Consider the following 21710-nt stretch of genomic DNA (forward strand, 5'->3'; position numbering starts at 1 on the left):
TAGGCAAAGAAGCCACTCCCTCCTTGGATGCTGACCTTGGGGTACCCACCTAGGTGCTACTGCTGCCTTCCAGCAGCAGGAAGGTGCTCCGACATGGTGCTGTGCCCGGGGCAAACAATGCAGCCGGGTCTGAATGTCCTGGCTGCCAGCTCTGTAAACCAACCCTCCCTCTGCACGCAGCGACAGCGTGGGGCTGACAGAGCTGCCAGCTGGGCGGGGGGCTTCCAACAACAAAGACAGAAAAACCAAACCAGACTTCCACCTCCACAGCCAACACCAAAGCCAACAAAAGGCCTGGTTTCCAGTGTCTCTCTTCCCTCCCCGAAACGGCTCTTCCCCTTCCATCTTCCCCCTTCCTTCATGAGCACACCTCTCCCATTCTCCCTTCCCACTGGAAGATGACGACATTCTAATTGCAAGGGCCCCCTTGCCGCGAGGCGGCTCGATACAGGACTTGGGGATGTGATTGTCTCCTGCCTTTGTGCAGGGTTAAGTGTGTGAGGAGGCAGGGCTTGCATAAACACACTGGGGCAGAAGCTGGAAAGGTCAAAACCACCCCCCATCTCCAGCGACGGGCATGTGTGCGCCTGCACCCGCTCTCGGCCAGCCCTGCGGCTACAATTAGCCCCCACAGAGCCCCAGCCCACCGCTCGGCTGGTGCTGCCCATACAGGATTGCCTTGAACAGGTCTCCTCTTAAAGCCCTCGCTCCATCTTTTGAAAAAGATCCTCCTCTCACTGAATAAGCCGGATAGAGAGAGGTAAAAGGGAGGGCACCTGGTAGCCGATGGTCGGGGGAGCATCATGATTTAGCGTACGGCTCCCCAGGCACTCTTGGTAACTCGGTGCTTGGCCCCTCAGGAGAGGGCTGTTGCCCTCCCTCCCCCAGAGCCACTCCACGGTTCAGCGATGGACAGACGCCTCCATTTCCAATCACACATCCGCCAGCAAAGAAAGGCTGATGGTGAAGGCAAACGTCAGACTCTGGGAGCTCCAGGTCCAAACCCCACTTGCTGACAGGCAAGGCCCTAGGTCCATCTTTGCCCTGTCCTCAGCTGGGCTAGAGGGGACCCCAATACTCCGCAAAGCCATCCCGGCAGCTACCACTAGCATTTGCATTTGGATACTCCGACAACACACACTAGGCAAGAGTTCCGAGCACTGTGCTCAGGTTTGTCGCAGCTGTCCCTGGCAACAATAAGTTGGCCACAGAAAGGTAGTACCAGGCTTTAGAAGTGCAGGTGTTGGCAGGTGCCACAGCCAGAATCGAGACTGAACCATTTGCTACCAGCAGATGGGTATTTTTAAGAGGGTTCCCTTCACACTGAGTTCAGTCCCTCTCTCCCACACGAAGTCGGAGGAAGACTCAGTCCCAGCAGGGAGAAGAACACCCCAGGCTTGGGAGCAAAGCAGTGCACCAGCCCCTGGGCCAGCAGCTTGGCCTTCCTGGGAACTATCTGCCTGCCTGGCCAGCAACCTATGGCACACAACACAGCCTGGCTGGCCACAGCACCTCCAAAAGTGCCTCACTCGCAGCTACAAGCGATCCCCGCACCTGAGTAATGATGCTTTGTTCTTGCAGACCATCTCCAGCCTCAGCCCCTTTACAGAGCACTCCCCAGCACCTTGCCTCCAACTCCCACCCTTCCCACCACTCCAGTAGTATTCCCTGACTAGAAGGGACTCCCAATCCAAATCTTGTTGCTAGTCCCCAACCCGTCCCTGACACAGAATGGGGTCCCCAAGGGGGACTGCGTGGAGCTCCCCCTAGGTACTGCATTGAAGGTTTAATGATTTTTCACTCCCTACCTGTGACAGTCACCAGCATGGAGGCCACAAGTGGACGGTTGTTATCCAGCTTACGGCTCAGCCTCAGCTCCCCGCTCGATTGATTTACAATCAACAAGTGCAGTTCATTTCCCCGTTCAAAGGTGTAGAAGAGGCGGTCAGATGCATCTGGGTCATACGCTGGGACCTTCCCTATGATCCCTGAGGGGAAGGTGTTGGACTTATTGGACACGTAGTTATTGAACAGGATTTGGAAGTTCTTGAGAACAGGGCTGTTGTCGTTCTGGTCAATGAGTTTGATGTGGACTGTGGCTCTGCTGACCAGAGGGGCAGAGGTGGCCTGCACTACAATCACGTACTCAGGTTTTGTCTCATAATCCAAGTCTATCAAGGCTGTGAGCTCCCCAGAAAAGATGTCCATCTGGAATATCTCGGGGATGTTGCCCTCCACAATTTGGTACATGATCTGGGCGTTGGGTCCCTCATCTGGGTCAACAGCTGTGATTTGGGCCACCACAGAGCCTACGATGCTGTTCTCCTTTACCAAGACCTCAAACTCTTCAGCAGGAAAGACGGGGGCATTGTCATTCACATCCTGAATGGTGACCTGGATGTGGACAGGAGTTCGCTGAGGAGGGATGCCCCTGTCCACAGCATACGCAGTCAGTTCGTAGACGGGAACGTTCTCTCGGTCCAGCCTGCGGACGGTGCGAATGATCCCCGAGGTGGGCTCTATCGTGAAGTCTCCATCTCCATCCTCCCCATTCTGGAAGGTGTACTGCACTCGCCCGTTGGTGTGAGCATCCCGGTCAGTGGCAGAGATCTGGAGCACGCTGGTGAAGGGAGGCGCATCCTCAGAGATCACGCCCTGGTAATGAGGGTTGACGAACTGGGGGGCATTGTCATTAACATCATTCACCATGATTTCAACGTACGTGGTGTCCGCTTTCTGGGGGATCCCATTGTCCTTGGCAGTGATAGCCAATGTGTACGTGACCTGGTCCTCATAGTCCAGTTCTGCCTGGAGAGTGATGGCCCCAGAGTCTGGATCAATGCGAAACTGAGGGACGTTGTCTTCCAGGTAGTACGTGATGCGGGCGTTTTCCCCCACGTCATCATCTGTGGCGCTGATCACCACCACGGTGCTGCCCACAGGCCGGTCCTCGTTGATGCTCACAGAGTAGTGGGCACTCTGGAACACAGGCCGGTGGGTGTTGGCATCGGTGATATTGATGTGAACGTGGCAGTTGTCACGCAGGGTGCGATCAGAGGCTGTCACGGTGAGCACGTAGCGCCTCTCCTGCTTGTAGTCCAGTGGTAGAGACAGAGTGATGAGCCCTATCCCACCTTGGGTGCTGATGGAGAAGCGGTTCCTCGTGTTGCCTCCCGTGATCTGGTAGGTGATGGCACTGTTCACATCCCGGTCGATTGCTGTGACGCTGAGGACGCTGGTTCCCACAGCTGCATCCTCGTTCAGGCGGATGAAGTACTCCTTCTGGGTAAACTCGGGGCGGTTGTCATTGACATCCATGACAGTGATGGTGACGCTGGCCGAGGCGGATAAAGACGGAGAGCCATGGTCACGAGCCTCTACTCCAAAAAAATAGTGCTCGACTGACTCCCGGTCCAAGGGCCCACTGACCGTGATCCACCCCGTGGCACTGTTCACCACAAAGGGTGTGTCAGCAGAGACCCCTGTCAGTTTGTACTCCAGGCGTGAGTTCTCCCCGTAGTCCGCATCCACGGCCTGGATGTGGATGACAGAGTGGCCGAGGGGAGCATTCTCCAGGACAGAGATTTGAAAAGGGGTGCTGACAAAAATGGGGGCATGGTCATTGATGTCCACCACCTGGATACTGGCCATGCCAGTGTTGTTAGAAAGGGGAGGACGCCCCGCGTCCTGTGCCCGGATCCTCAGGGCATACTCCCGCTCCACCTCAAAATCCAGCGGGGCCACCACCTGTATCTCCCCAGTGACACTGTCGATGGAGAACTGGCCCCGGCTGTTCCCACTGATAATGTTGTAGTGTACCAGTGCGTTGTTGTCCTTGTCCAGGTCCGTGGCGGTGACGCGCAGGATCTCAGTGTGGGGCCGTATATCCTCTCTCACTTGGACAATGTAGCGCTTCTCACTGAACTGAGGGATGTTGTCGTTCTCATCAAGGACTGTGATGTAGACCTTGACTGTGGCAGAGCGGGGCCCCGGTTCCCTTCCCTGGTCGTTGGCTTCCACCACAAGTGAGTACCTCTCCATCTTCTCCCTGTCCACAGGCCCGCTGGTGGTGATGAGGCCGGAGCGGGGGTCAATCTCAAAGACGTCATGGGCAGCCCGTTCATTGACAAAGCGGTAGCGGATGTTGGCGTTGGGCGGGGAGTCGACGTCCGTGGCCCGCAGCTGCAGGATGGGGTATCCCTCCTCCACGTTCTCCCGGATGGTCTCCCGATACTCGCCCTGCTCGAAGACGGGGTCGTGGTCGTTGCGGTCGGCCACGGCGATGGCCACCATGGTGGTGGCGGAGAGCCGGGGCACCCCGTGGTCGGTGGCCGTCACTCGGAAGTAGTGCAGGTCCATGCTCTCGCGGTCCAGGGCCTGGGTGGTGGAGATGAGCCCGTCCCGCGGGTCGATGCTGAAGAGCTCCCGCGAGCGGCTGTTCATCAGCGCGTCCATGGAGTACACCAGCCGCCCCGCCTCGCCCCCGTCGGGGTCCTGGGCCGCCACTGCCACCACCGCCGTCCCCGCCGGCTGGTTCTCCGCCACCTCCACCTGGTAGTTGTACTGGGGGAACAGCGGGTGGCGGTTCGGGGCTGCGCGCCGGCTCCGCCGCCCCGAGCCCGGCGCCGGGGACAAGGGCAGCGGGCGCGGCGGGACGGCGCGGGGCGGGCAGCGCGGCGGGGACCGGCGGCGGGGCAGCCCCGGGGGCGCGGCCGCCGCCCGGCACGGCACGGCGGAGGGGCTGCCCCCGGGGGCCGGCGGCCCCCAGCCCGGCGGCGCGGCGGCCCCCAGCCCGGGGGGGAACAAAGGGAGCAGCAGCAGCGGCAGTAGCACCAGCAGCAGCCCCCGGTGGTGGCGGCGGCGGCAGCAGCAGCAGCGGCGGCGGCTCGGGGCAGCCACCCGCTCCTCCGCCGCCGCCATGGTGCCTCGGCGGCCGCCGCCCGGCCCGGGCGCACGGCGGTGGGCTCGGCGCCGCCCCCGCTCAGCGCCGGCCGCCCCCCGCCCCACCGCCGCCGCCGCTGCCGGGGGAGGCGGTGGCTCCTCCCGCAGCCCCAACATGGCTCCCGCCGCCCCGCCCCGCCGCGCCCCCGCCCGCCCCTGCCCGCCCCGCGCCGCCATCTTGGGCGAGGGACAGCGGGCGGCGGCGGCTCCGCGGCCCTGGGGCTGCGCTCGCGCCTGGGGGACACCGGGCACCGGGCGGGGACACCGGGCACCGGGCGGGGACTCGTGCCTGCCGGTGCCAGCCCTGCCCCTGCCCGCCCTGCAGCGAGGTGTGAGCCCCGCGGTGCCGGGCACGGCTGTGGCGGGGGGGCTGACACCGGCCAGCCCCGGGCGAGGGGCTCCCGGAGCTTCCCTACCAAAAGCGCAGGGCCCGTAAACACCGACACCGTGACATGACACAGCACACACCTGCTGACCCCGCCGACCCGCTGCTGCGGCGCTGCCCCTGCACCAGCACGGTCCTTGTGCCGCCACCAGCGCCCCCAGGGCCAGGCTGCTCCCCCAGGGTGGCGCGGGTTTAGCTGTTCCACTCCTTTTCCCAACGCGGACCTCAGCCGCCACCAGGTGAAGCATCAGCACCAGCGAGAAAGTCGCACGTTTTTCTTCCTGCATCCGTGATTAAAAAAAAAAAAAAAAAAAAAAAAGCCAAATGTAACCAACATTTTTCCAAGGAGAGTTCAGTTTGGAGCCCTTGCACCAGGGTGGGTCATTAGCTCATCAGCCTCATAACTTAGCTGTTGGTTTGATCTCAATCAACTAATATCGCAGCCTAATCCACTGGAGCTTGTAATAGGTTTAGGAATAGCAGGGGTTTAAGTCCTCATTAGCGTTCCATGCCACAGTGGGGGGACACCTTTGTACACGTCCTTTTGAAGGAGAGGGCACACTGGGGTGAACGCTAGGGAAGAAAGAACTGTCAGGGAGGAAAATAGGGCAAATCTGGGAGATGGGGGGGAATTTAGGATGGGGTAGGGAAAGGCAGGGAGTACATGAGACACACAGTGCCTCTGTGCACATCCCACCTCCAAGGGGGCTGCAAGAGCCCCCTGTGCCACTGTGCTGGATGGGCTCTGGTTTGAGGTAGGTAGGCTGGGGAGCAGCCCTTGTGCAGCCCCTGCATAGCTCCCCAAAAACCTCACAAACTAACAGCGAGATGGATTCAGACTGGGGAGATGGGACTTCGCTGCTCAGCCATCACTCCCAGCACAGCAGGAGCCACGCCCACTCTCCAACAACTCTCCCATCCCGCAGGAAACCACACAAGGCTGTGCAAGGTCCCCCAGTCCCTTGGCAGAAATCCAAGTGGTGGCTTGGGAGCCACACACTGCTTTGGACAGCACAGGCCATCTGCACAGTGAGGAGGGGGTCAGAGGGACATGCTGGCCCCAGGACACAGCAGGTCTGGGGACCTCGAGGGTGTCCAGCTGCCACTGCCATGCTGGTGCCCTCTGCTCCAGCTGCTCTAGCTGCAGCGCTGAATCCTGATGTCACCAGTGCCTTGCCTCTGCTGATGCCCCATGTTCCTGTGCTCCCCCCCCAACCACGACCACCACCAGCTCTTACCCACCTTTGGTTCCACTGACAGTGACAGATGGTCCCCTAGAAATTATTGTTAATGTAGATGAGGGGGTGGGATGAGCACATGCTGCCCACTGATCGGGGGTTTGACAGCAAGCAGGCTTCCACTCCCAGGGTGGAAACTGAGCGAACACAACGTGGGGTCTGCAGCACACCCAACATGTCCCCAAATCACCCTGCATCATCCTCATGGCTGGTTGCTTTCCACGTGGGGCTGGTGTCTTCCAACACCATCACCCATGAAGAAGCCAAGGCTTGGCCATCACCTGGGCAGCCATGGGGTGGGCAGGGCAGGCAGGGCTCTTCCTTACCCTAGAGCTTGTAGTGAGTATGGGTTTTAGGACCACTATGGGAAACAAGCAAGCCCTAAAGTGGTGGCCAGCCCAGCTCAGCATGTGCTGAAAAGAAGTTCCCCTGGTGCTTACACAATGCTCAGGGCTGATAGTCCCTGGGAGTGGATTTCTAAGCCTCCAGAGACACGGGCATGTTAATTTATAAACTCCTGGGACTGGCATCTGCTGTGATTAACTCCTCAGCCACCACAAAACATCTCTGGCTTGACTGGTCCAGCACCAGCACTGATGGGGCTGAAGCCATGCCAGCTGTGCAGGTGTGGTGCACCAGATTTACATTCTCTGCTCCAGACCCCCAAGCACCCACCTGAGCCCTCCTGGTGCCATTAGGCTGATGCCAGAGCAGCCCCGGCCCCACACACAGCTCACCTGAGAAACCTCATCTAACAGAGGGCAGCACATCACCCGTGTGCAACAGGAACATGCTGGCTGGATCATCCATCATGCCCCCTCAAACTGGAGATGTACCATCAAGAAACTGAATCAGGAGAGAGGCAATACTTTTTAAAAGTAATGAAGGCTTTCAAGTTTATTTGTTCTAATTGCCCAGCTGACAGCTGAGGGGAGGAAGAGAAAATTATCAGGGTATTACTGCCACAAAATAGTTGTAATTGAATCATTCCAGACAATAAAGCAGAAGCGCAAGTCACAGGCAACGCATCTCTCCCCCCACGCGAGCCCCCCAACTCCCTTCACTGTTGCACCACAATAAAAACACACCAATACACGGAGACAGTGCTCTAATAGCACCCTATTACAGCTAACAATCTCAAGTGTGTCACTTACATGGAGAGCAGGAACCGCTGAGCAAGCTGAGTTTACACACTGCAGTTCAATTTCCTGCAATGTGCAAAGGCCTTTCCTGGGCAGTGGGTACAGCTTTCCCCTGGGATCCCCACAGCGAGCTCCCCCCCAGCTCTTCCAGACCTGGCTGCAGTGGCAGCAGGGTGGTGGTGCAAATGTCATGCAGCTGTGCAGCTGGGACACAGGGTGAGTGACCCCAGGGACGGCAATGGCTCAGGGATACCGACAGGAGGCACCGGCTCTGCCAGTCCAGGCTCCTGGCAAGCACAGCCTTGGGTTCTGCTGCTGCTGGGTTTGCCTGGCACAGCAAAGCCTGGGCTGCGTCACCGAGGGCAAGTGCCAGAGGAACATCCCAGCACGGCAGCAGGGCACGGGCCAACAAGCCCCAGCAGCACTCAGAAACAAGCCAAGGTTGGCTGAGGGGGACATGCAACCATGCGCTGCACAGAGCAATGGGGCAGAGAGGAGCCACTGTAGGGGAGACACCACAGAGTGCTGGCAGCCCTTGTGTTGTGATTCTCCCCAGGTGTGCAGCTTGACACACTTCGAGGCCACACGCCGGGACACTTAGGAAACATGAGTCAAAGAGTCAGGAGCTGGGACGCAGCCCTGGCCCCATTTCTGCAGGCAGCTGTGCTTGATGCTGTCCTCATGTTTGGAGTGGCACAGCTTGCACCTGGCATTTACACCCCTACCCCTGGCCAGGGCTGAGCCCACTGCCTGGCTGGCTCCCTCAGCACATAGACCAGCTTCCCTGCTGCCAAGGCAGTGCTTTACCCAGCTCCCACTGCCCTCCCACCACACACACCCCTAGCCATCCCAGGCACCCCCAAAGCTGCACACGCAGGGCTGAGGTTTGGGAGCAGACATCCGCAGCCAAAGCAATTCATTAGCACTTGATACAGACCATTAAACCCTTCCTGCCCGGGCTCGCTGCCTCGGCAGCTCCGCTGGGAGCCGGCTGAGGCTGCGTGTGCCTTGCAGGGAGCGAACTGCTGAGTCCAGCTCTGCCAAACCCTTAATCTGGAACAGCCACACTGGGCAGGCCCCCAGGAATGATGGCTGTGCCCCTACAGCAAGGGCTGCTGCCCTGCACCACTCCTTGTTGGCCAGCAACATGGCAGAAAAACACAAGGCAAGAAGGTGAGTGTGGGAGAACTACTGGGTTACCCCCATTTGGATGTCAGCATCCACTGCTTTGCCTCAGTGGGCAGCAGGCACCCAAGTCCCCCCACCACTTTGGTTTCCCCATGACAGGGCAGGGCAGGCAGGGCTACGCTCACAGAAATCCAGTTTAAGACATTTTTATTCCTCTGCAGGTTACACTTAGTGTTTAAGAAAATACAGGATCCCTTTTGACATTCATACATTTTTACAGGGGAAAAAATAGGTTTCTCTACTAGGGTGGTTATTAAGCTTGGGCATTCCCAGGCTGACTTCAGGAGGTCCTTGCCTCCCTTGGCTGCCAAGCCAATCCCCTCTGTTCCCAAGCATCACTGCCCCAGTGGCCAGTCCAGGCCTGCAGAGCAGAGCTCATGTCATCACCTCAAGTTAACAAAAAAAAAAAAAAGTAAATAAAAAAAAAAGTCCCCGGTATTTCCAGTTCCACTTTCCAACTGCTCCTACATTGGGTACTGCAAAGGAAGACCTAGGGACAGAGAGTGACCAGACTGCGCACACAAATATCTAAGAGACCCACATTAGTGTGTGTGACTATCTCTAACAGGCAAATAGGTTAATCCCATTTACTAGAAACCTAAAGGAAATATAAATAAGGGTTCCCCACACTTAGCGTAGTCACAAACAGCTACTGGACACCAGGCTCACACTGCCTCCGAGTGCTGCCATGGGGAGAGGGAGGGCAGCGAGGCAGAGCTACTATGAAGCTCAAGGCAAGAAATCCACACGCTTCATGAACAGAGCACACCTGCCCGCAGGCAGCCCCTCTGCTCGCGGGCAACGCTGCGAGAGGGCTGGCAAGCGGCAGCTTTCACTTGGCAGGACACGTCTTTGTGCTGTGTCTGGGCCAAGGGCTTCCTAAAGGCAGCATCATCCACACGGCTGTTACTTCTAGGCTGCCACAGTGTGCAAGAAATTCAAATTTAAACATCACTATAGAAAGCAGATTGAAAAAAGCAGCTGCTGGGGTAAGACCTCCGTGACCCAAGGTGGGCTGCTGCCTAGAGGCAAAGCTGAGGGCCAGGAGGAAGTGAAAGGCTCACTAGACGAGGCGTTAGACAGCGAGCAGCTACCTTCCCTTGGCAGGGCTGCAGCACATTGGCACTAGCAGCAGAAAACAAAACAGATGTTACGAAAGCTTCTTCCAAGCACCAGCAGACTCCACTTGGTCACTGCAGGGAGAGAGATGCACATGGAAAAGAAGTAATACTCTAAGGCAAAGGCCTTTCTCTTCAGGACCTTGGGACACCAGTGCAGCTAAACACACCCCCCCACTGGCTGCTAAGCCCCCCGCAAGCTCTCTGCCCTTCCCACTAACACCAGCTGCCCAAATAGCTCCTGCCCGAGCCTTGCAGGAAAACCACGCGCCAGCGCCCTTCCCACTCCAACTGCCCCGGGCACCAGGCCCTGGGGGCACCACATGCCCTTTCTGCCACTGGCGTTTCTAAAGGGCCGGTGAACGCTGTCCCAACCTTAGGCCTCGCACAGAGGGATATAAGGTATGAGCTGTACTGGGAGGGAACGGGGAGAAAGTGTCAACAAGAGACGTCATCGATCCAAGTGGTTCAAACTCCAGTCCAAGCTGAGGAGCATTAGCTGGTACCGGGAGAGATTTCTGGGAACTCCTTGTAAATCTCCAGGATGATCAGTTTGTCCATCTGGCACTGCTGGTCCTCCTCCTCCTCGCCCAGGATGCGCTGCAGGATGCCCTGCAGGTCAGCGAGGCGGTGCTGGTGCTGCAGATAGGGCGTGGAGCGGATGATGGCGTGCATCAGAGACAGATACTCCATCCTCAGCTGCCAAGTGGGAGGGGAGAGAAACCACAGAGCACAGTGAAAGATTTAAAGTGAGATAAACAAGCATGCCAGCCTCCAGTGCAGCACGAGCACAGGAAGAGCTGCTGCTGCTCCACCAACCAGAGCACGACTCCAGAGGCACCTGCTTTTCCTTAAGGCTTATTAGTAACTATGGAAAACTCTGCTTTTCCCACAGCAACCCAGTGCTGCTCCTCACCCACCCTCAAACACGTGCACATCCCCTGCCTCTTGCGATACCAAACCAGAGAGGTTCCTCCTACTTCTACTACTCACAGAGGGTCCCTATTCCCAAAGATCTCTGGGCTGCAGACCACCAGAAGCCTGGAAGATCTTTCTTTCTAATATGCCTATGGCTGGGCAGGATAAATCCCCCCTTTTTCCTCAGCTCTCAAGGTTGATTTGAGCACCCAGAAACATTGTGCTCAAGACTCCGTTCTTGCCTGCAGCAGGAAGCCCTACAGGGGGCCAGGAGAAACACCTGCTTTGGGACTGTGCTCCCTTCCCCAGTGCCCATGGGCTGGTGTGAGCACCTTGTCTCCTGGGGAGAGATCAGCAATCTGCCGCACCAGGATGTCTATCAGGACCATCATGTCTGTGTGATAGAAGATGCTGGCTGTGTCCTTGCTGGCAAAGATGTCCTGCAGAAACTTCAGCACGGAGTGTGGTGGCTGAGGTTGATGCTTGAAGATGCAAACTGGATCATCTGGGGGAGGCAGAGAGACTGTGCTAAGCCACATGCTCCCCATTGCCCCCCTCCTCCATCTTCAGAGCACATCCCTTCATTAGACCCTTTGGCTCTGGAGAAGAGGCTGCCCTGCCCTCATCCTGGCCCTCCCTGCCCATGAAGAGATTCATGCCCGCAGACCTCAGTGCCTTGCACGAAGGTGTGTAATCAGGATGGAAGCTCTGCAGGGTACCAAGATGAGACCAAACTCATTATGATTAGCATTAATGACTGTTTATGTCTCACCTACCATCCCAGGTGAGAGCTCATTAGCACATTGCCTCTCAGTGCCTCCCCTCTTTGCTCAACAGCCACCACTCTTTTTCTCCCTGGTTTATTAAGTCTGGTCCAATGACCCCTCTGAAAAGCACATCAGAGCCTGTACCAAAATTAAGCTTTCACCAGAGACCAGGCTAGTACTGTCCCAGAAGCAAGAAAAGAAACACTTCCAAGTTTAAATGAGTCACCACATCCTGTTCTCTTCCAAAACACATCCCTGCACACCTCATGAGGGCTCTGGGCCACTGCAGCCCTGCCAGCAGTTGTCAGGAAGGCAGGCAAAAAGAGAAGCATCTTCATTAGGTTGTGGTCCCCCCCTCTTTCTTCACCCAGCTCCTCACTGTAAGGTGATCCCTGCAGGGATTCTGGCAGGGAAAGGGCTAAACAAAGGCTTTGGGACGAGGCCAGACAGAAGAGCACTGAGGTGCCGGCTGCCCTCAAGCTGATATAGTGTGGAGACAGTGATTTGTTACCCCAAAGAGAACTAAAGCCAGCGTAAGATGAGCTGCAAGCGTCCCAGGATGAGTTATTTCCAGCAAATCAACAAAATGAATCTCAGGCAGCAAAGCCCCTGTGCTCCAGAAGGTATTAAAAAGCACAACAGTGTCGTGCAGCGCAGGCTGAAAGACCTGGCACTGCTCTTCCCATGGAGATCTCCAGCTTTCCAGCAATCTGCTCTGCAACAGCTCTGAGGTGCAGTGGATTTCATTCCATGCCTGGATCCCACACAATGCTAACCCTCTGCTGGTGATTCCGAAATGCAAAGTTGCACTCTAGGCAGCATTTCGGAAGGCAACAGCTCCCTCTGGATCTCTCCCTCAAGGCAAATGATTGCCAGCACTGGCTGAGGTTTGTGTGCCAGCACTCACTGAGTCCTGCCTGTCCAAGGACAGAAGTGGCCCGGGACCAGTCTTCCTCCCAGACAAGAGCTTGCCCAGGTGGCAGCTGGCCATGCTGTGAGGTGGGGCTGATCTGACCCAGGAGTACATGGAAACCGCAGCCCAGAGGCCACTCCCCTCTTCCTACATGCCATCAGCATCACCTTATTCCTTGTGCAGCTCCATCCTCAACAGTGCAGACTGTCACCCTCACAAACTCACCTGGAAGCAGCACATCCTGCCTGAGCTGACAGGTCCTCAGCTACCTGCATCCCTGACATCCCACCCCATAATGAGCACCAGGCTTGTCTCCCTGAGCCAACATGAGCTGCACCCCCTGCCAGGCACACACAAGAGTGCCACAAACACTCACCTCCTCTGTTCAGCAGCAGCAGCAGCTTCTCTGTGAAAGTCTTGACATTCGAGTGCTTGCTTATTGTAGTCATGATCACACTGTGTTCTGGAACTGAGCAAGAAACCTGTTTAGCACATCCCTTTGTTTCCTGAAGACCATGGTAATAAAAACACATAATGGGGGGATCCTATTTCACATCAGTGCTCTGGGGAGCTTTGGGGAACCATAGTCTATCAGGGGTATGAAAAGTTTCAGCCCCACAGAGTGGATGGGCAGGGAGAGGGAAGGTGAAGTAAATCTGGAAACAGCACATGAAACACTTGGGCCTTGGTGCTTTCTCTGTACATGATTCCCACGTGGGCTCCCTAAACCTAACCCTGCTGGAACTTAGTCTTGAAATTTCTCTTAAGAAGGGTCCCAAGAGCATCCCAGAAGGGAAAAGTCCTTCCCAGCACTCAACTGTGCAAGGGTGTGGGCTGAAGACTTCTTCTAGGAACTGTCCCCTAGCCTGCTTTGGGGGTGATTTACTATAACTAAAATACATTTACCCTAACAGACCATAACATGTGTGTGTGTGTGCACTCAGAATCACACAAACAGCACAGCATTGACTATTTCTGTGATCTGTAATATTTCACAGGCTGCAAAGTGCCTCAGGATCCTTTATATTGAAGGGCATCGATATAATATGGTTTTAGAAGAGTTTTTGAACTAATGCTGCACCACTGAACTGCACAATAGATGAATCTTACAGACAGAGGAATAAAAAATTCAATCCACTAATAAGCAACCAGAACATCATTTAACACGTTCTTAGCAACAGAGAACAAGTCACTGCTCTCGGCTACGCCCCAGGTGGGCAATAATCCCCAGAAACACACTGCCTGTCATGCATTACTGCCTAATTACTGCAGCCAGCGAGGATATGGGTAAGTGTGGGAAGGGGTAATGAATGAAAGCAGCAGAGATATACTTAATCAGTCTCCGTGCAATCAACTTTCACATGAAATTAGAAACTTTCACATAAATTTTAATGATGCGCAATTCAAAATAACAGGTAAATTACTGGACACGTCATCACTGCTTTATCCTCCCCTGTCTTCACAAAGTCAAGGATAAAGCCATGAAGCAGAACAAGAGAAACAGAACAACTGGGAGCAACAGGAGACTCTGGGTTAAGGAGTGGCCTTTTTTAGCAGGACCTGGAACTACACTCCAATCTTCCAACAGGATTCAAAACACACAGGCAGGTTGAGGGCAAGTGCCCTTCTCTAGGGACTTGATGCACTGCCTGTCCTCATGACCATATTTTCCTCTAGGATTCTGCACCATATTTAAACACAGTGTAGTGCCCAAGACTGGGGGAGCTGGAGGGGTGGTTACAGCACCATCAAGACCCAGTGAGATTCTCCCTCCCCATTCTTCACACCATCACTCCAGACCACTGAAATCCTGCCAAGGCAGAGCAGCACCAATTCAACCTGGAATGTGGAGATTGAAGGCCAGAAGGACGTTGACAAATAAGTCAGGCAGCTGGTCAGTGGTGTCCGAGGGCAGCCCATCCTCAATCACATCCAGCAGGAATTGCACAAACTGAGAGTTGAGATGTTCTGCACAAAGAGAAAGGGGCATTTACAGCACAGTGAAAATAAACCAAGCAACAAGGGACCATACACAGACCCCTTCTCTGTGCTTTTATGCTTGAAAACCATTAGTGGAGTGCTAATGTCAGCCTCCAGGGAATGAACAGCCCTACAAGTGGACTAGACAGACCACTGAAGTGTCTTTGTGTAAGAGACAAGTGGCTCAGAGAACTGTCCATGGTGCAAGGGAACAGTGAAATTTGTTCCCCCATTGGCAATTTTTTTTGAGTAAATAAAACACCAAATCCTGCTCTAACTGTTTCAGCACCACTGCTGTCAGTGAAGGCTTCAAGGTAGGAAAAGATTTGTATTCTTGACCACTGGTTTAATTAATCTATTTAAAAAAAAAAACCTAATAATCTAGATCATTAGTAATAACCCTTTTTTCAATTTAGCTATTAGGAAAGCTCAGGAGCTCATGCAAATAAGTCCACCTGCAGGAAATAATTGCCAGGGTTACATGAGGAGAGAAAAGCAGGAGGTGTGGAAGCTCACTCTGGTCTCTATCGCATCAGTTTAAATCTTTTATGTGTTTACTGGGTGTTAAGTAAAGGTGCTGAGGAGATACTTATAAAAGTCTCTACTGCATTTCTAGGAAAACTAAGCCCAGAGTTTCCCAAGTACAGGGAACAAAACATAGCCTTGGCTAGAAGCAGTCAAGGGCTTTCTGGCTGAAGGCTGAAAAGACAGAGGAGAAAACAGGCAGAACATTTACACTTCATTATTGACTGCAAAACCCTTAATCATCTCCACTTCCCCTAAGAGCTTAAACTACACAGGGCTGCACTATCCAGTTAGAAAAGAGACCAGAAAGAGGCCACATTATGCAGCTGACAGCCTTAGTGGGCGTTCATGGAGGGATCTGGGATCTCAGCCTCATCAGCAGACAGTCTCTAAAGCAAGTAAGAGGTGTGTGCTTTCACAGAGGCCAGAGGTAAACCAAAATGCCACCTAGTTACAGTGATGGGCAAATCCACGTCTTCTACAGTGTGGCATTCAGTCCTCCACTGCTCTAACCCAGAGTTAGAGCAGTGTGCTGCTGCAAATCTGGCATCTCAGCCCAGTGCTTCAGCTGCCAGGCTCTACTGATAAAGGACAGACCCTACCCTTGCTGAGCCTTCCACTGAGCTGTCCCCACCTTGGCCAAAGGTCCCTTCCCTGTGTCTGCCAGCACGCCCCAGATGTCCCACCATCAGCTCTGCTGTCCTGCCAAGCTGTGAGCACAACCCAACTCTTACCATAGTGGTGATATGGCAGGGGCTCCCCCATGGAGAACATCATGGCCAGCACCAGGGCAGAGTAGCACATCTTCTGATGATCTGCAAGACAAAGGTCCTGCCATTAGTTCTTCTGAGGGAGTGAAACTGCTCCACAGCTGCAGCTGGGAAGCCACACATTTAGTACAGGCATTTAACACTGGTTAGCCTGTTCCTCAGTCCTGTGTTGACTGAGCTGTAAGGGTGTTTTTCCCCCTGTTTTAGCACACCACATGCCTTCTGTGCCATGTGTTTCCAAAGCAATTTAAAAATAATCACAACAAGAATCCTTGATTTTTTTTCCTCTCCACTTCAGAGGATCTAGGCAAACTTAATCTGAATAATTAAAAACCTCCCCTGCACAGTCCCAGGACACATCCCATAGTTATGTAATTGCTGAACCCAGAAAAAGCATCCATCTGGCCACCTCAAAATACTGCCTGTTCCAACCAACACCACCCCCAGACAGCCAGGCTGCTTGTTACCATCTCTGCACTGCTCTATTTTCGCTACCTCAGCTCTGCCTGGAGGTATAAAAGGTCCCTGGGGAGACCAGATCACTGCTCAGGACTCGGGCTGTGCATCTGCCCACCTCCCAGGCCACACGTTCCTCCAGCAGTGATACATCCCACAGCCTGCTGGTCCAACACAATTTTCATTGGCAGCAGCTATTGGTGAATGTTCCCCAGAACCCCTGCCAGTGCCTTTCCTGAATTTTAATTAATGGATACATCTCAACAGATATTTGCAGAAGGAAAAAAAAAAGGCATGGAATAGGATCTGTGTCACCATCTAATGTAGCCTCCAACCAGTTCAGCAAGTCTGAAGACAATAGGAAAGTGAATATTACTATGTATAGGCCACTACACATACTGGTTAAATACAGTTCCAGCTGCATCTGCCAGAAAGAGCCCAGGGGCATTTGTTACAAGGAAGCTGAGGGTCTATTTATAAAAAACTGACCAAAACTACTTTTCATTAGAGGACAAAAAGTTCCCTCAATGTATGATGCTTCTCTCAGCTGTACTGCTGCCCTGCATGACACATGCTGGTTCCAGTACCCTCTCCAAAGGCTTTAAGGTATTTCACTTCTTCATGCACAAATCAACCCACCTCTAAGCACCTGCACCCTGCAGTTTGGCTTTGACTGCATAGCCAGATGCCTTCACTGTCACCACATACTCCTGGACTTGGCCAAAAGACTTGCAACACTTGGCAGCTCTCAGATTCATTGTTAGCATGGGGGACAAAATGCTACTGAGTCATTCCAGCCCTGTGCCCCTGGAAAGTCAACTCTGTGAGCAAAGCCCCTATAAACAAAGCACACACAGACTTTATCAGAGCTCCACCAGATGCCTGAGTTTTCAAATAGCAAACACTTTGAGTAAAAATAGATCACTGGGGGCTTAACCAGAGATACTACAGCATTAACAAGATTAAGACTTTGTAGGAGAGCACTCCAGACCATGTGGCAGCAAAGGAAAGCTGGAAATGGTTGTTTACTCTTGGTAAACAGAGAGGGAGGATATTTAATGACTTAATTATAATTCACACTTATATAAGAAGCTCTCAGCTATAAGGTGACAGTGATGCCAAAGCTCTCTGTAGCAAAAAAGGGATCTGACAAACTGTTCACAATTTCTTCATTCTTTCCTCCATGGCTTCACAAGTTGGGTATTGGAGGCAGGATACTGCAGATACACAGGAACCTGCTGTTCCCACATTCCTAGAAAGGCTTTCATCAACAAAACATTTTCTCTCATCACGTCAGGAGCAATGAAATAATGAACTGAGAACCAGAAGCCAGTGATAAACATGGTTGTAGCAAATATGGAGGAAGAGACTAATTAGAGATGGAAGGGAGGAGGGCAGTTTTACATGTCCTTGGCCCATCTGCCATTAACTGATGTCCATTCATCTTGGCTGACAGCAGACTCCATGACTAGGAGGCAAATCTTGGTCTATTTCCCTAAGGACAAAAAAAAAAAAAAAAATCAAAGGATACTGAAACCACTCAGAAGGTTGAACCTGGGGCAAATCCAGATTAACCACGGACACTCACCCTGCACAGACTCTACAAGTTTTTGGGGTGTCCCAGCTGCAGCAGGACTCATCCAACACTCACAATGCCAAAGAACACAGTAATTGTCAGTCAAAACACAGCTTTTTTTTTTTTCCTTCCAGAGCAACACCAGTGGCTGCAAGAAAGTAAATAGCATTAAAGCAGTTCTCTTGAAGCAGAGAGACTGCTCATGACAGACTCATAAGCATCACTGAAGTAGCCATGAAGGGCAGGAGAGATGCAGCTGTTTTCATTTCTGAAGCCTGCTGAGATACTGGTAGGAAACTATTATGTCTGAAAGGTATTTCTCAGAGGCCTTCAAAGACCTTGCTTCCACCCTCTAAATACAGCAGTGTAAAATTCAGGCCCTAGGAGCAGACACAAATGTCTGCAACTGAAGGGAGAGGAGCCTGAGAGCTGACTGGCGAGTACACTGAGCTGCAACAAGGGAGAAAGTCACGATTACAGACTGGATTATCCCTGTCTGTTTTCTTCGGAATTGTTCTGGCTAATTCTGACTCACTGTGGCTTATTATAAGGTCTTCTTACACTGATAGATGGGCAGGCCAGCTGCAGCAGAGGGAAGGGGCTGTCCAGAAGCAATAAGACCCAAGCATCTGGCAGAAGAATTGGCCAGCAGCCAACACACTGCCTGCATTAGTCCCAGGGAAAAGTCCTTCTCATCAAAGGCACCCAGCATCCATGCACAGAGCTTCTGCCTCGCCTGCTCTTCAGTAATAAGGCAGGAGGGATCCCACAGAGCTGCTGCAGTCAGTTCCACACTCCCCAGTTGCATAGTGCTGGCACTGATTGCTCTGGCTCCAGCCACCACAGAAAGGATTAGCTGTTCTGCAGCATGTCACGGATCAGCTGCTATTCCCCAGTTTTTAGCACCAAAATAAGCTCAAGGATTCAAGGTCATGTTTTCACTGAAGGTACTGCTTGCCATTTGCTGGCAGAACATGGAGCAATAAGCATCAAATGGTAGGAGGGAACTACTAAAGCCTTAAAACACCTCTGAAGGACAGACCTGTTTTGGTCAAGGGTGGTTACTTCTCTGCAGCCCTGCTGTGAAGACCAAGAGGACTGGATGCTGCACAGATAACACTGCACAAGCACCTGCCATAAGCTCAGCACAGGGAAGGCAGCACAGGATCAGGACACCCATTTGTGAGGCTCCTGTATCCACACAGCAGTCTGTCAGCAAAGGAAGAGCAGCTTTTCACCCTTCAACTGTACTGGAAAAAACCCTCACCTTGAGATGAAGTTAGGGAAAGAGGAGATGCTGCAGAGTTGCAGGTTGGTAGTTTGGAGGACACAGCAGAGCCACTTCTCACCCACTTCCACTGCAATGCTTTTTGGGTCCCCAAAGCAGAGCTAACTCTTGCTGGGAGACAGGCCTGCTCCAGCCATAAGGGCTACTTGGAGATCAGCAGAGGTGTGCAGAATTCCCCTAGGTCAGACCTCAGTGCTCCATCACACCAAGAGGCTGAGTCACTTTGTGCTGTCTGGGATGAGACAGGCCCAGGCAAAACACAGCATCACAGTGACCAGCCAAGGGTTAACAAGGGTGACCAGCCTGCCCTGCCTGCACAAAGGCAGCTCAGGGACAGGGCAGGAGACAAAACCCTGTTTGGTCATGGTGCATAGGATGCTCAGCTGCAGACTATCTTTGTGAATTAGTGATGGAGGCACAATTAAGTTTATTTTTGGCAGCACGAAAATCAGGAGAAATGTTGCCACAGAAGCACAGTCATAGCCCCATAACCAAGTATTATTTGCTTCTTGGCAGGAAAACCTCAGCCTGGAGAAGATGCTTCTCATGCGTAACCAGATCAAACAACAACAGCGTGATGAGTTCATGACACAGAATTGGTAACAGACGAATTGATACAGCAGTAGCACAAAAAGAGAGCACAGACAACACTGGAGTAATGATCACAGTCATTCATCCCACCAGCCCTTTGCCCTGCCCCAAAACACTATTTTTCAGGCCCTCCTCACCTCTGAAATGCCTGCATTTCAAAGCATCCGAGCAAAGATGAGTGCAAAGCCATGCAACAGGTGTGATTTCCACCTCACATAGTCCTTTCCAGACACAAAGACACAGCCCCATTAGTCCTGTCCACCACAGTCAGGTTGGCACAGTCTGTGGTGGGAAGCTGGGGACAGGAACAATTCCAGCGGTCATCTTGGACATTTACTTGGTTCACATGAAAGGGATGTGATGGTCCCTGGCCTGTGCAGACCAGTCAATTCCTACAGTCTTATCACCAAATTATACCTCTCCACAGCTCCATGACACCTGCAGCAAACCAACAGGCTACAGACTGCAACCAGGGCAGCAAGGCTGCAAACACCAGGCTCTTCTGATTTGATCCACATGGTCACTGAACAGTCACAATTAGCACAAAACAATGGATTTTTTATATTCCTTTAAAGGAAAAAGTAATATATGACACTGACAGCACTGGTGGCCTACAGGCTGACTTCAAAATGGGGATCAAAGCTGTGACTGATCAGGATTGGGCATGTCTGGGGAGCTGGGGAGTATTATTACACGTTCAACTTGTTCTCAGGTTCTTCCTGTGCTCCTGGCTGCTGGGCTAGACAGTAGCTCTGAGGGACGCCAGCAAAATCTGACCACTCTACCACCACCAAGTTTTAGAGCAAATGGAGCTCAAAGGGAAGGAAGAACATTATTTTTCATGGCAGTGACAGGTCATCCTAACAAAGGGAGCAGGAGAACAAAGTAGAAGGAACCTGAAGGCGAAGCCTAGGTATGGAAAGCAAAGAGCTGGGAAAAGCAGGGCTGTGGCACTATCCTGCAGAGGACAAGGACCACACCACCATCTCCCTTGGCCCAGCGGTGGAGAGAAGGCCCTCTCCTTTAACTAGCACATATCTCATTCACCAGGGAGAAACACCACAAAGATTGAGTGTAGAGTGCTGAGAAAAACTCTTTAAGAAACTGCAGAGACCTTTCTTGAGATCTGCAGGTGTCTCTTGTCAGCATCATGAAACAAAACTGGAACAGCTCAAAATGTGTTTTAAGACACCTACAAGAAGCGACACAGATCATTAATGGAATGTTCAAGAGCTGGAGGGCCTCGCACTATTGGACTGAAACATCCCCTCCTGTGCATCCTCAATTTACAGCTGTAATAACCTGAACAACTTTAAAATCAGACACTATTCTGCCCAGAGCACTGGGCATGCAGAGCAGCCAGGCAATGGGGGGCCATCAGTGCTGCTGCAAATCATTTAATGGAAAGACACGTTCCAGGGACCTGGGTACAAGCAGCTCTGGCTCACCCTGTGTGTGGGTCTGCATGTCCCGGGCCAGCTCCATGGGCAGCACAGAGTTCACAAGCGTTGAGATGACGGCAGCATCCAAGTTGCACATGGCCCCGAAGCACTTCAACAGCAGCAGCCGCAATGGCACCCTGTGCTCCTGCAAAAACAAGGCATTAGTTCAAACCATGTCACAGGTGAGGGCTGACTCTGAGGCAGAGACATAACTCCTAGAAGTTCCCGCTGTTGGGAAGCCTCAGACCCTTCCAGGGTGACAGAGAACCCAGAAGCTCTACAAGCTGTTAACAACAGCACAGGAGTTCACACGATACTGTTCAGAACTAGGCTGGCTATGGGTGTTTGGCACATGTGGTCAGAGGGCATGTGGCAGCCAAAGCTCAGATCTCAGATGCCCCAATTCATCCACTAAATGTGATAACACACCAAAAACCTACACCCATCCCCAGCAAACAGGTTGGATATGCTG

At 53.2% G+C, this 21710-nt stretch overlaps 2 protein-coding genes across 4 annotated transcripts in view; both read right to left on the reverse strand.

Annotated features, from left to right (window-relative positions):
• The window catches only part of CELSR3 (cadherin EGF LAG seven-pass G-type receptor 3), a 31972-nt gene extending 26988 nt beyond the window's left edge, over positions 1-4984 (reverse strand). For all 3 annotated transcript variants that reach the window (XR_007908299.1, XM_051811307.1, XM_051811306.1), the window contains exon 1: positions 1809-4984. Coding sequence is in view for 2 of the 3 variants with exons in the window: in XM_051811307.1 (XP_051667267.1) it covers positions 1809-4920 (3112 nt within the window). In the remaining variant the exon portion in view is untranslated. The remainder of the gene's footprint in view (positions 1-1808) is intronic.
• Positions 4985-9024: 4040 nt separating this feature from the next.
• NCKIPSD (NCK interacting protein with SH3 domain) overlaps positions 9025-21710 on the reverse strand; it is a 51277-nt gene continuing 38591 nt past the window's right edge. The window contains exons 8-13 of the mRNA XM_051811314.1: positions 21245-21383; positions 15850-15930; positions 14450-14578; positions 12987-13079; positions 11263-11435; positions 9025-10711 (exon numbers count right to left, since the gene is read on the reverse strand). Of these exons, the coding sequence (XP_051667274.1) occupies positions 10508-10711; positions 11263-11435; positions 12987-13079; positions 14450-14578; positions 15850-15930; positions 21245-21383 (819 nt within the window). The 3' untranslated portion in view covers positions 9025-10507. The remainder of the gene's footprint in view (positions 10712-11262; positions 11436-12986; positions 13080-14449; positions 14579-15849; positions 15931-21244; positions 21384-21710) is intronic.

This window comes from Manacus candei, unplaced genomic scaffold, assembly GCF_025592945.1.
Source record: "Manacus candei isolate 608988 ecotype Guabito, Panama unplaced genomic scaffold, ASM2559294v1 h1tg000082l, whole genome shotgun sequence".
Lineage (NCBI taxonomy): Eukaryota > Metazoa > Chordata > Aves > Passeriformes > Pipridae > Manacus > Manacus candei.